This window comes from Triturus cristatus, chromosome 7, assembly GCF_964204655.1.
Source record: "Triturus cristatus chromosome 7, aTriCri1.1, whole genome shotgun sequence".
NCBI lineage: Eukaryota > Metazoa > Chordata > Amphibia > Caudata > Salamandridae > Triturus > Triturus cristatus.
Genome location: NC_140590.1, coordinates 812,356,217 through 812,371,019, shown reverse-complemented (window position 1 = coordinate 812,371,019; position 14,803 = coordinate 812,356,217). Strand labels below are relative to the sequence as shown.

General features: G+C 43.6%; 2 protein-coding genes across 2 annotated transcripts in view; one reads left to right on the top strand and one right to left on the bottom strand.

The window, feature by feature from the left end:
- CCDC69 (coiled-coil domain containing 69) overlaps positions 1-14,803 on the bottom strand; it is a 127,979-nt gene that overhangs the window by 31,206 nt on the left and 81,970 nt on the right. Inside the window, exon 2 of the mRNA XM_085617681.1 lies at positions 11,893-11,953. Within this exon, the coding sequence (XP_085473807.1) occupies positions 11,893-11,953 (61 nt within the window). The remainder of the gene's footprint in view (positions 1-11,892; positions 11,954-14,803) is intronic.
- LOC146810625 (platelet-derived growth factor receptor-like protein) overlaps positions 1-14,803 on the top strand; it is a 119,221-nt gene that overhangs the window by 94,245 nt on the left and 10,173 nt on the right. The gene's annotated exons all lie outside the window — the stretch shown is intronic.

Below are 14,803 nucleotides of genomic sequence, written 5' to 3'. Positions count from 1 at the left end.
CACAAGGATTGTTTTTAAATCTTGGGAAGAGGAGGATTTGTTTACTCCTTTTGAGAAATACAAAACGAAGTGAAGAGGGATATGGATGTGACAAGGATCTTGTAACTATAAATAAGTGGAGTATACTCTGAATGTAAAGGAATGTCCGCGTGTTTATTCATTCCAGCCCCTGTTTACAGTCGTAAGAGCAAATATCAATTTCGGCTATTTTTCTGTTAGGTTGAAATATAGTCTCTGTTACTACATGGTGGAGGCAACTGGTCTGAATACACAAAGGGTTCTCCGTTTACTTGACTGTTCTTGACACAGTGGTGTACCAATGGCATATCCACCATCCAATCTGATGTTAGGCTTGTAGAGGTTTTAGTGCATTTAATATTATTTGTGCATTATTAACAATCCACACTTGGATTTATAGGTGTGCAATTATATGATGCCATTGCCTTTGAACAAATTTGATAGGACCTGTTCAAGTGCATTTTCCTGGCTTAAGCTAACGGGCCTCAAAACCATCTGGTTCAAAATGGAGGTTTTAACATGTCACATTCACTGTTTATTTTTCTGCTGCACATATTCAAACAAGTCATGTTTATTTATTTCCGAATGACACTGTTCTCGAAGAACACTCTGTACCATGGGTTCAGTAATGTAACTTTCATTCAAGGTTTTTTCTACCTGCTCGCTGTATTGCATTCATTCACAATAGTACAATGTTTCACAATAGTACAATGTTGTTTTGTAACTAGTGTGTGAAGACATCTACAGATGACATAAGCATAGATGGGGCTGGATCTTTATTCATGGAGTGAAACAGTGCTTAGGTGGTAAGGCTGTATGATGTTCTTCATTTTAATGTTCTCATTTACAGGAATTGTCATCATTTTGCTCACACTATGATGAATCTGCACATTCAATGCTAGTCTATTAGAATATTGCTTATTAAAAAAACCTCAACTCTGGGGGTGAGCCAGATGATTTTCCGATGTAGGGATGCTGTCCGATTTCTTCATGATTTTGCTGTTCATTTGGGGGTTAAAATTTTTTTTTTTTTTTATTCTTCTGCATTACCCTCTTACTGACAGCCTTCATTGCAATGACTTTATGCATTTTCACTTTGATTATCCTGTATTGCACCTTTAGAATTTTTATATTAAATTCTTATACATTTTATGGCGGAGCCCGATGTTCAGTTGAGTTAACAGGAATACTGTGCACTTTTATGGTTGTTTTAGGGTGTTTGTGCCAAGTTATGGCGTTAACATTACTCGTTATTTTCATCAGGGCACGTGATTCACCAAATCCCAATCCTGAATAGATTGTTTTTTTCTCAAATGTTGCCTATCCTGTACTCAATTGAGAGTTTCCAGCTGAAATTGTTTATGCGGTCTTATTACGAACAGTGCAAGACATATACATATATATATGTATCTCATCTTATGCGGGGTCGAGGGAGACCAGAAAGAAAATAAATGAGCCTTATCCCTACAAACCTCGAGTGCATGCCTCTTCTTCGTTGAAGCAGGATGTGTTTATATATATACATATAAATGCTCCACAACACCAGCCAATTGCACTCTCGAACGGGTGCACGCCAAGCGGGGGTGTTCCCGCTTCGAATATACAGCTCACAGTTCCATCGGGTAATCGTACCCGTAATAGACGACAGCACTCACGGGGGAGAGTTCAAAGAGATTTATTACTTGAACTCCGAGCAAAGACGCGTTTCGGCACTTAGCCTTCATCAATTTCTGCTTTGAAACGCAGCGGCCATTTCACATTTATAAAGTGCATTCAAGATTTCCGGTATAGAGACAAAAAACAGACTATTCGTCATGAGGCAACTAATCATTACGCCATCTTTGAATGTCTAAAAAGGAAGGAAAATAATGCAATAAATATCGTAATAATTCCATAATAATACATAAATATGTAAATCCTTAATGCCATATGAACACTCCTATATAGGAAAATCACATGAATTCAATTTTGCCCACAGATGGGCATTAATCTTCTGCCTCAAAATACCATGACATCAAACTAGGTGGAACACACCCGCATAGGAGAGTCATACATAAATCATGCCCACAAATTGGCCAGTACTCTACCTACTGCGACAGGACTCAATAAACTTAATCAGTCAATAGTACATTTTTGTGTGCGAAAAGAAATAAAATACAGAACGCAAAATTTGTACAAGAATTAGAAAATCATCATGAATTTGCAATGTAAACCAGTTTATCCTAAATGTACAGCAAGCTCTTCACTGCTATTCAGACCCAGTGGATTCTTGTTTTGTAAATCGATAATGTAGCGTGATTCTAAACGCCTTAGTCTCTGTATCCTATCACCACCCCTAGGGTTTTGTGGTACATGATCTAAACAGAAGTATGATAGGAGATCCTTATTTCGACAATGCATCTTGTTATAATATCAATACAATAAAGATATTTTGAAGAAAACCCTTAATTCTGTTGAAAGTCTAAAAATAGCACAGAGTAATACTAACCGATGACTGGGATAAGAGAAGGGATAAGAAAAGCGATAAACACCGATTACACAATAAGGATTGGTAAATAAGTCATTTAAATACTCTCTCGACAAAAGTAATCCTAAAATGTTTTTTTCCCCCATTCCTGGAGCAATTCCAGTAAACATTTCATACTAGAGTCCCGGTTGTAGCCACCATAGTGGGAGTACCATCCATAAATGAAGGCTCAGAACCATGGCAATGTCAAACCAGGGGCGGCTCCTCTGTAATGGCGGAGGAGCGTTGCCCCACTTGTAAAGTCAGTCAGTGAAAAATAAAATGATAATAAAACAATACTGTTATTTTATTTTCCGCTGACTTACTAAGCCGATGCCAGTGTAGGGAGGGGTGGGGTGGAGCCGGACCATGGCATGGGGAGGAGTGATGTGCACTGTAAAGTGCGCATGTCAGTTTTGACGCGGTCCTCAGTCGGCAAACAGACATGCGCACTTATGTTATGTTATATTGTTTTGTAAAGCACACAGCTACTCAGCAGAGTGTCCCAGCATTAGGCAGAGGGGGATCAAACAGGCAGCTAGATTAGCTGTTAAAGAGGCAGGTCTTTAGTTTTCTCTTGAAAATATCCCAGCTGTGTACTAGCCGAAGGTCCAGTGGGAAACTTCGGTTTCTCCAATCCAGCTGTGTTGTACAGCCGGGTTGAAAAAACAGCACAGACTCCCAGGCACTGTCTGAGCAGCAAACCAGGCAACTCAGACCAATCCTGGCATTGCTCTCGTGCTACTGAGAGCAGCGCCGGGATTGGGTGGGGAGCCTGTGCCCCAGTGACTGCCAGAAGAAGAGCCAGAGAAGAACACAAGGATGCCGGCGTTGACAGGTACTTTTCTTTTTATTATTTATTATTCTCTGTCCCATCCACCCCCACCCCCTCACCCCTACTTTAGTTACGCTGCAGCGGCCACTGTACCATACACACTACCCATGGTGTTTTGGGTCTACATCTGTTGAAAGAGAGGTTTACATAAACTGAAGGCAGAATACTGTGCATGAATGAAATGTGTACACAATACCAGAAAGCATGATAAACATTGTGTACACAGCAACATGTGGACTACAGCATCCTCACTGCCATCTATTGGCCAATATAGGAAATGCCTTTAGTAAATTATATCCAGGGCTACTGGAGTTAAGTGGCAGAGGAGGGCTGAATTATGTGGCAGGGTTCCCTAATTTTGCAGTAAGAAAAAGCAAATGATTTAGGGTTATGTTGCTCCTTTTGTGATAACATGACTTCCTTTATTTGTCATTTTTACACAGTTTAACACTATGGAGGCAAATGTTTCACCTCATTAGTACCAGTTTAACACTCAAATACAGCAATTAGCAACAAAATGAGGACCAATCAACCTTTGCAAGGGCCTTTCCACTGCGTGGTAACAGTTGTAACTGCATTTTTAGTAACTTTTGATCAATCTGAGCTGTACCACGGAGTGCGGCCAATTGAGCAGCTTGTGAGGTGATGTAAGCATCAAGGGCATAATGGAGAATGGTGTAGGAAATAAGATTACCCTCTGCCACTATCTTTTTCCACCTCTTCCTATAAACTGAGGAGGGTGGTTATAGAGCCTGCAGCGTGAATGCACCTAAACTCCTTATCCGGAATATGAGGGGGCGGGGGGGCTGGGTTTACCTGTGGCCTATGCTGCTGTTCACTTACAAGTGGTGGCAACCAACAGGGAATCTGGGGAGCATGCCCACTAAAATACAAGCGGTCAGAGGGTGTTTGTAATTCTTCTCAGTCATGGGTGTGACAACACAGAACTTTACAATTTCCTTGAATGTCTCTGGGGCAGCCTTTAGCACGCCCTTTATCATGGGTAGGATTGGAGCGAATGCTTCATCCTGGGAAGTGACTCTACCTTCTTCAGGTGTGGTGTGCATGTCTAGGCAGCTGTGCATATGATGACCCGGAGATATGCTCACGGTCGAGGTCCCCAGGGGGTTCTACATCATAGTCTTCCCAGGGATCGTCAGTGAGGTGTGTGTACAGGGGGGCATCAACGTCCTCTACAGGAGAATAGGACTGCCTGTCTCCGAAAGGGACTGTGATGACCCCAGAGGGAAGCAAGAAGGAGGGGTTGCGGGTGGTGGTGGGCTGCATGGTGGTGGAGGTGGAAGGCCGGTGGCCTTTTTGAGGAGTGCCTTCTTAGGCGCAAGAGCTGGGATCCCAAAGAGGGATCCGGTTTGAATCTGTCCTCAAAAGCAAGCCTGTATTTCTTGTGATCACTGCACCAGCGCCAGTGGAAATGTTCCTTGTCTGGGGGTGGGCGAAAATGGTCTTTTGTCTCCAGTCACGTTTCTGCTGAAGCTTCACAAGGATCGGCCTCTTGAATTCTTCGGTTCGGCTGTCGAGGCGGGTCTCCGGGCTGCGAGAGATTTCAGCACGGTTGAGGCGCTGAAAAGGATTTCAGTTTCAAAGTCTCTTTACGTGCTTTAGGAGCAAGGTAGGCTGATGGGGGTCAAGCGTATTGGGTGAATCCTATCTTGGCTCCAACACCTCACCTTGATTTTGACTGGAGCCCAAAGGTGGTGGTGCACTTTGAAGTAGTGGTGGCTTATGTGTCGGGCTATATGCCAACCCCCGTGGGTGTAGTGCTGCACCATGGCATGCTGCCATTTGTGTGGCTTGTTAGTTTGTGTGTCAGCAGTACTCACGATTCTCTGCATCATCTTGACGGCAGGGCTGTTTTGGAGTGAGGTGGATGGACTGCCTTCACCCTCCTCCTCTTCTGTCATCTATTTGGGCTCCAAGGAGTCAGAGCCGATAACCTCCAGGCAGGGGCTGGTGGACAGGGACGTTTGGGGAGTCAGCATCCTCTTCTCCTTCGGCACAGAGTGGGCCATCTTCACTGAAGATGTCCAGCTTCTCCTCAAAGAACCTCTGCTTATTGAAGTGGCCCAGTGTCTGTCTCTCTATGGCGGCGGCGGTATGTTATTGCTGTTATGATATAGTTTTATAGAGCGCAAACCTACAAGACAGGGTTTCCCAGCACCATACATGTGTATGGAAGGCAACAGAATGGTACATAATTAGATTTAGAAGCGCCAGGTTATTAGAAGTTTCAAAAAAACACCGAAGTAGTTTACACGTTCTCACAGAAACCGGTAGAGCATTCCACAATTTAGGATCCAGATAAGAGAAAGAGTGACCGTCCTATCGGGTTCTTATGATTCTGGGTACTACAAAGAAAGTACTAAAGAAATTACTATTGCTTGATCGGCGAGAAAGGCTGGGATGGTAGTGTGCCACCAATGATCTTAGAAACTGTGGATCCGAGTTTGACACAGCTTTGTGCATTCAGCACAATGCTTTAAACTGGATCCACTGTTCCACCGGAAACCAGAGGAGGTCTCGGAGAAGATTGGACGGGAAGAAGTTTTGAAGAAATAGAATACCAATCTCACTGTTGCTTTCTGGAGACTCTGCTGACATTTGAGTAAGGCATTGGAGGCCCTAAGATGAAGAATGTTACCATAGACCAATCCAGACAGAATCAATGCCTGAATTACTGTTTTTTGGGCAATAACAGAAAGTAACCAAAGAATTTTCCTAAGCCACCTTAAAACATCAAAACAGGTGGAGGCTACCTTCGAAATTTGACGATTCATTGAAAGCTCATAATCAAGCCAAAAACTCAAGTTTGTAACCACAGAAACAGAGACTGAAGGAGTACCAAGGATGTCTGACCAGTGATGAGCTCCCCAAAGAAGAGGGTTATTGCCCACTAATAAAACTTCTGTCTTGTCTCCATTTAATTGCGGGGAGTTGTTGCTTATCCAGGCAGCTACCTTCAAAAGACAAATGTTCAGGGTGTCAGAGCTGCCATCTTCCTTAGGTGAAAGGAAAAAGATAATCTTGGTATCATCTGCATATGAAAAAAGAGAGAGACCACAACTTTCCACAATGTCCGCCAGGGGACGTACATAAATGTTTAATAGCAAAGGACTGAGAGCCAACACCTGGCGTACCCTTGAGGGTACAGGTTGTGAGCTGGAGGTATGGTTTGTGGCGAAGACCAGAAAAATCTGATCTTGCAAAAATGAATCTAGCCAGGTCAAGCCAAGTCTCTAACATCCATAGCCTCCAGTCCTTGCAGAAGCAACTGGTGTGATACAGTGTCAAATGCGGCACTGAGATCAAGTAAAATCAACGTTGCTGCACCACCTCTATCAAGATGTAGCCTAAGTTCCTTTGTGACTCCCAGCAAGGTGTATTCCATGCTGTGACCAGCCTAAAGTCAGATTGAGAACGGCGAAGAAGATACTTCACTTCAACAAACAATAACATTTTTTGATTCATGTGCTTCTCCAGCATTTTAGAAAATAATGCATGGACCCTTAAAAGGCCACTCCTTGAGGTGCGGGATTCCCAAATCCGTTTCGAGATCCACCAATCCTAGACAACTAAAATGGCAGCCGAGTCCCCGGCACCTGTATCAGTACCACAGACCGTCTGCCATTCATGGATTTGGAACAGAGAGTCCATGAATGGAGCAGAATGAGTCTATGAAGCTTGCCCTGTGTTCAAGTTAGCCAGGGCGTAAGCTTGATTCATACTCAAAAATCCTTTTCTAGATTCACAAATTACCCCCAAAAAAAGAGCAAAAAAAGGAATACCTGCCCACAGGCCACGCTTTAAGGGCCAGCCTATATGTTGGCCACCCACAGTGGGTATGACACAGGGGCTCGTTATATGCCAGGCCATGCAAGCAAACTCATTGATGCGCTTGGCTTTTTGCAGAGGTTGACCACCTAACTCGCACTGCAAATGCCCAACGGTCGTGTGCAGCAGATGCTGAGCAACTGTGGCAGGTTGGGCACATTGGGCGGCAGGGTTGACCAAAGGCCAGGCTCTGAATCCAACCCCGATGGCGCACACAGGAAGGCCATGTGCAGCGAAGGTTACAAATTAAGTACATCATAAAAACTGTGAAATTCTCTTGAAAAAAAAAATATTTAAAACTGAGTTATGGTTCTGGCTCAAAACGACAAAACCACTGAAATTTGCCAGTTATGGTTACCAGGGCAAACAACACAAACCACAACTCTCGCTGCCTTTTATGCACAAAACACCAAATTGCTAACGGTAAAGAAAACATGGTGGGCGATGTAAATTGTGGCATGTGTTGTGTGCGCTGGTGACCATAACTGGAGAATTTCATTTGTTGTGCTCATTTTAACCAGAGCCATAACTCGGTTTTTAACTACACCATGTAACAGTGGTGCCCCATAACAGATCTTTGGAATGAATTCTTGCAGGACTTGCACTACCCACTGCTGCTGCTTGCTTTTCTTTAGTGCACCTTTTATTGTTCAGTTGTGATTAACCCTGGGCGTAGTTCGCGAAGTAGCTCTTCGCGAAGCTACGCAAAGGGCACTTCGCACTACGCGAGCTACGCGTAGCACTTCGCCAACTGCGTAGTACCTTGTTCGCACTGTGCCAGATGTCGTTTTCAATGATTGCACAGTGTGGACAAGCAACCGGCAATGTGCAATCATTGAAAATGGCATCTTGCACAGTGCGAGCTGTAGTTTTCTGCTGCTCGAGTAGATTTTTACTCGAGCGGCAGCTTTCTCAACGCGAACTGATAGTTTCTCATCGCGAGCGGTCGCAAGCATTAGCGACCACTCGCAATGAGAAACCTGACCTCCTCGCGTTGGGAATCTCGCCGGGAGGTTTATTTTCCATGCTCGCGATCGCCAACTTGATGTTGCTGATCGCGAACAAGGAAAAAGTCTCGCCGGGATGTCATCTTGCTTGCTCGCGGTCGCCAACTTGACGTTGAGGACCGCGAGCAAGCAAAAAATGACCGCAGCACTACGCAACACTACGCTACGCGTGTTCGCACTGTGCTACGTGCAATTCGCGTAGTGCGAAGTAGCGCGAACTTCGCAAACTACGCGAGCGTAGCGTAGTGCTTTGCCCAGGCTTAGTTGTGATAACATGCAATGTGGGTTTCCTGTGATTGGGTGATGATCACTGTTGTTCTGAGCTGGAAATGGATTATCATATGCGCTACGAAATTCACCTGTACTGTTTCACAGCGCCTTGATTATTGCACTGATCATAATAAAAACATTACCAGGTTTATGTGCAATCACAGGTGCACCAGTTTAAGGCTGGTTATCTGGATCACCCATTACTTTTAGTTACTATAGGAGCATGTCTGTTTAACAGGAGGTGTTTTAAGTGACATTAAATGGGAACAAATATACATGTTAATTTCACAGTGAAATGTGTATAGATTACTATTTAAGTAAAAACAGAGAGAGCCCTTGATCAGTTTGTCCACACAATGAGCAAATACATGAAGAGAATTCTAATAGGAAGGCAAAGGGGTGCTCTGGGAGACATCTCCACCCCTGCATATAGAGTTGGCCTAGCCCAACTCACCCCTTTCCCTCTCACTTTTGGAGATGGCATCAAAGCACTGGAACTATTTATGGCTGAACTCAGCATTCATTTGACTAACCTATTTAACCTGATTTTAGCATGGGAAGAGGCACCACCCATTTTTGATGAGGGGGATGTTTTCATCTTTTTAAAGCTTGGAAAATCAAATACTCTGCAGTTCCTACAGGTCCAGCACATTATTAAATTCAGATTCGGAAGACAGTGCCAAACAGATTAGCCAGAATCATTCATTAATTCACACACTCAGATCCATCTGTATTCGTTCAGGTTATTAGTGCCTCTAACACACAATATCTCTGCGAAGGAACAGATTCCTGCAAAAATGCAAACTCTCTATTTGCAGCTCTTTTCCTTGATGCTGAACTCACTGCACATATCTATACTTGCACTTGGACAATGGAGGGGGCCTGGAGTGCTGGGGGTAGTAAGCATTATGTGTGCCCACTTCCATGCATGAGTGGGCCTCTGAGGCAGTTTTGAAGGCAGGAAGATCAGAGTTGTAGCCCAGTTCAGACGATTCAAATAGTATGGCCCTATTAGTTAAATAAAAATAGCAGACTGAAGAAGCAGCACAGGGAGGTTTATGGGCATTAAGAGATCCCAGCTTAGTTGAGCAAAGGTTGTTATAGGTGCGTACCCTGAAAAATCTGAGCTAGCCAGCTTGGGTACAGGTCACTGATTCCTGTAGTAGTAGTTTGTATGTTGTCCAGTTTTATGCACATATCCTGCTAATATGGTGATAATGATAGGGTGTTGGGGTGCACTTTGTTTGTTATGAGTGGAGGGTGCACTTTGTTTGTTATGAAGGGTTATTATGTCAAAGTTCAGATTTTTTTCTTGTGGAAGAAGTGTGTGTAGAGGACGTATGACCAGGCAGGCTGTAACTTGCTCAGGACACGCGTGCTAAGCAGTGTTTTGGTGGAGTGCAAGTGAATGTGGCGATCGTTTCTGCACATTGGGATCTGGTGGTGGCAGCCAAGGAAGTGGTGTAGGATGCTAGAGGCTCTGTAGAATTGAAATGCATGTCAGGGTTTGTGGCCGAATATGTTAGTGTGAGTGTGTTGAGAGGCAACAGAAATGGAACTGCCAGATGTGAAGATTCCGATTTGGCAATGAAGAGAATAACTTCTGTGTTAGAGGAGTGATTCACCGCAGGAGAGTCCAGGGCCGGACTGACTACGGGCGTTTTGGAATGCTGCTGGGCTGGGGGCTGATTTCGTTGATGGGGACCTGCGTGTACTGAAAGAAATTCGTTTTGCTTTAATTATTTCGAAGTACACGCAGGTCTCCATGAACGAAATCAGCCCCCACCGCAGTGAAATCAGCCCCCTGCTCGGCAGAATTCCAAAACGCCCGGTAGTCAGTCCGGCCCTGGGAGAGTCAGAGATTCTGGACTGGAGCTCGAGAAGGATTGTTGGAAGGAGGAGAACATCTGTGTGGCATCAGCATATAAATGATATTATAAGCCAACTAAAGATGATGTCACCAAGGGATGTGGAGTATAGAGGGATCAGAGACAAGTGTAACGGATCCAGATTTGAGCCTTGAGACGCATCCACTGGAAGAGTAGTCGGGTGGGGCACTGGTAAACAGCATGACAATGAACACGGTTTAGAGAGATCGAAGGAAAGCCAAGTAAGTGCTTGGTTAGTTAGTGAAGTAAGAAATGTGGCGAGAAAGTTAAAACCAAGGGTTTCAGCTTTTGAGAGAGGACGGGGCATAATAGTTTGCTCGACGGGTTTGCAGTGGGTTTCTGGAGTAAAGGTTGGACAATTTGAAGCATCGCAAGGTAACAACCGAAGCTGAGAGAGAGTAGCAGAGAGACGCCAGACAGGAGAGGGCGTCTGATGAGTGAGCAGGACAGTGGAAAACTTGTGGGATGAAAGGGTTAGGGGATGGGCGAGAAGGGTTTTCATTCTTCAGTACAGGTGTGAGGTCAGCTGGAGCGGTCAGTGAGGGCTGGTTGGTGCTGTCAGTGGCAGCTGGAAGTGGAATATAGGACTGTGGGATAGTCCTGCTAGGAGTGTTTCAACGGTGGTCATATGTTTGTGACCTTAGAGGAGAAATATGATGCACAGTCCAAGGTGGAGAGAGGGCACTGGGTGATTAGGAGGTGATGTGGGGAATGAAAGTTGTTGAAGGTGCAAGCCGTATTCAATGTGCCCACCCAATGAGCAAACCCTAGCAGACCCTTTTCATTTCTCTAAAGGTGCTGCTCATAAAACGTTAGTCTGGAAAGGCTTTGAACTTCACCTTATCGTCAGTGCCTTTGTACACCAGATACATGGACCAGATATTCGCTCAGGTGACGGCGAGTGAGTTGCCTCACCTGTTTAAATCTCACATCTATAATGTGGAAGTCCATGTCTTGCATTATCATTGCAAGGGGTATCATGCATACGCGTGTTCTATGCAGAGCAAGGATTGTATACCGCAGAAGATGTCAAACATAGCTTATCCCTGGAGGTCGGGAGACAGCCGCTGCATCATCCACTATTGTATGAACACTCCCTGCAGTAAATATGTGTACATGGCTATCGTATGCACTATGTTGTAACACTTCATTCTGACAAATTCTTCAATGCCTCTGGCTACTCAATCAAACTGTTGATCGTCTGCGCACCTTGTGTTTGTCACTCTGTACAGCACTTCCGACCCTGCGCTTCAACAAATACTATACACGATATAAGAAATTGACCAACGCAAGGATTGCATTAGTGTCACAGACACGTGTACGCATTGAGGACCTCACACGAGGTCTTTCTTTAAAACATATTTCTGGGAGGAAGAGTGCTGTGTGGTCACAAAAGCATACACATACATCAGTAATTGCCATATATCACTTATGTTGACCTAATGAAAGGCTTCTTCGACCCCAATGACGTCAGCTTGATAAGAAAACTGGTGCCAAATGAATGAAGCTTTTACTCACCCTTCAAATGTCTCAGCTCTTGGACATCCAGTTCATTTTGGTCCGTTTTCGTCTTCCTCTTCTGTTGAGGGTAAAACAGAAGAAAACAGGTTTTTTGGGGGTTTAAACGCTAATCAGTAAACATATAACCCATATGCGCGGAGATGTCATTTGTTTATGAAGCCAACAATTCAATGCATAACTTAACAAACAAACACTGACATCTCTCCTGGTGCCTTTATAAAAGGAATTATAATATATATAGAAACCTCCAACTCGCATATAAAAAACTCTGTACATTCTTTCCTTTGCGAATTAAAACTCTGTACATTCTTTCCTTTGCGAATTAAAACTATGTACATTATTTCCTTTGTGAATTAAAACTCTGTACATTCTTTCCTTTGCGAATTAAGACAATCATATCAATGCTCCAGCGTGATACTTGTTACAGACGCATTCTGACGTTACACTGCGTGCAGTATGAGGCGGGACAGAATGAGAGAACGACACTTCCTGGCCACAATTAGACAAAGGGTGAAATCCAAGCAGTTCCGGGTCAGTAAGTACCCATGGAGAATGTATATACATTTCAGTCAGTGGTGAGGACTTTCTCCTTGCACGCTTACTGTTAGAGTCCATATTCTCTTTCATTGCATTTATTTTGGTATCTATGATACACACCAGAATTACAAGTAAATTCTTGAAACACTGAATACATTTGTGCATAGTCTGCAGAGAACAATTACCTAAGGGCACCGGCACGCGTTTCTTCATTGTCATGTAGGTTACAGTTTGGCAAACCACCAAATTCACAGGGACAGCAGAGTCAGGAGCTCGGCTTGAGCTTGAGAGCGAAAGCGTGTCCTGAGCCATGGAAGGACCACCCTTGTAAACCACACTATAGATGACTAGTAACCATATGAAAATGAGTTCTGTTAAACTATATGTCAATCCATGTTAAAAGGCTTAATTCTAAGGTGATTTGCTTGTTGTGTTTCAAAGGTGGACAGTTAAGGACAGTGAAGTACAGTGACATAAGTTGTCTGCCAAGGATCAAACAATTTGATCCAATGTGGAAGTTGGGCTGTCAGTCCAGATTTTCAATCATCCCACCTGCAATTCGGTCTCTAGATTTGCAGAAAAAGGCATTGCTTGGTGCATAGCGGTCTTTCACGAACTACATTTTTAACTGTGTTCAATATGATCAAATAAATTGATTTGCAAATTATGCAAAATATGTGATGTTGGGCCTGGCAGTAATGACTAAATATTTCTAGAAACAAAATAATTTACAATAATTCATTCAAAAAAGATTATCTCAAAACTTATTAAACAGCACTCCAGCAGGCAAGCGAGGCACTACATCTAGATGCTTATACCAGTGGCCTTCTAAGATGTACCCGATAAAGCTATTTCAGGAGATTCTTTACACCACTAAGGAGGCAGGGAACTAAACTAAACTGAGACAAAGTTAGAGACGGGCCCTGGGGAGCGCTCTTAGGTTATACAATGCAAAGTTTGTCTTGCTGTTGTCTCCTAGATATGCTGCAACCTTTTTTGGTCTGCATTTAATTAAAACTGCAGGTTCAGTGAAAAGAGAAAAACACAAGTGTTTTTATTAAATTCATGTTCGTACTGTTTTGCAGCAGCGCTCTTTCAATTTTCCTCTATAGAACTGAATTAAGAGATGGCACAGAGTATTGTCGTAGCCTGCCTACTCTGTGCTCATTTTTTAATTGGGCCCCAGAGCCCAGCCAGCCAGGAACCTACCCAGCGCTGGAAAGTAAGATCCCTTAAGATCCCAGTTCCAGCAGCTAATTCTGGTCGGATCTGGGATCTAGCCGACCCAGTGTAATATGCTGAACTTGCCCTGGTGTAATTTTTCAACACCAGGACACAATTCAGCAGGCCGCCTGTGGTCTGCTTTCCATTCGTTGGGAGCAGCAACCTGCAGAGGGCAAGGGGGACTTCTTTTTCACCTGGCCCTAAAACAAAGCCCTGATTTAAAGGGCCATCAGCCCTTCTTCTGTTGAAGTATAATTCTTGCTGGAATCTGTCTCGAGCAGAACACCTAAACACTAATGCGTAGGAAAGGAACAAAGGCGCACAGGGTATCACTTCACAAATACTTTAGAGAAACTAGGACTCAGAGGCAGGGTTTTGACCTTGTTCAACCCCCCCCCCACCCTCCTTCCCATGTAAGAGATGTGCATGCACAGTAAGAACGCCAGATGAATAAGTAATTACACAAATAATGATTGAATGGCATTGATTAATTTGTTTTATTTCATTCTGTTATGGCACTACTCACCCCAGTGTAGAGTGTAAGAGCGCTTTACATGACACGCTAACACAATGAATCATACAAGTATGTAAATCCATGTACAGGAAATGTCATATAAATGTCATATAAGACAATGAGGGTAATAAGGTGTAGCAATCACATATCATACTTATAGACATTATAGGTTAAGAGTGAATGGTTGGTAGAAACAAAAAGTCTGGATATAAAATGTAACAGAGTGATTGGGGTAAATAAACCAATGTGCTGCACTAGAAGGATTGCAACATATGAACTGGAAATAGCAAAATGATCTCAGTGTGAAAAGCAGTAGCCCACTTACCTAGCTACATAAAATACAAATCTGTGATCTGCATGTGACACAATGTTCTTTTCAACATTCACATTAACTGTCTATGTTACTTTCTGAGAGAACACTGAGACTGGGCAGAACACCAAAATCTCCCAGAACTTTTTTAACCACTAGGGTTATCTTCCTTCGCTTATAATACCCTCAGAATTGCAGGGCACACAAAGATCTATACAGCAGGAGTCTTAATCCTGTAAAATACTTAAAATGCAGCCTCTTGGTGGCCAATTAAGAAAGCTAGAACAGACTTACCTTCACATGTGTCCTCCTTCTTGCCAAAG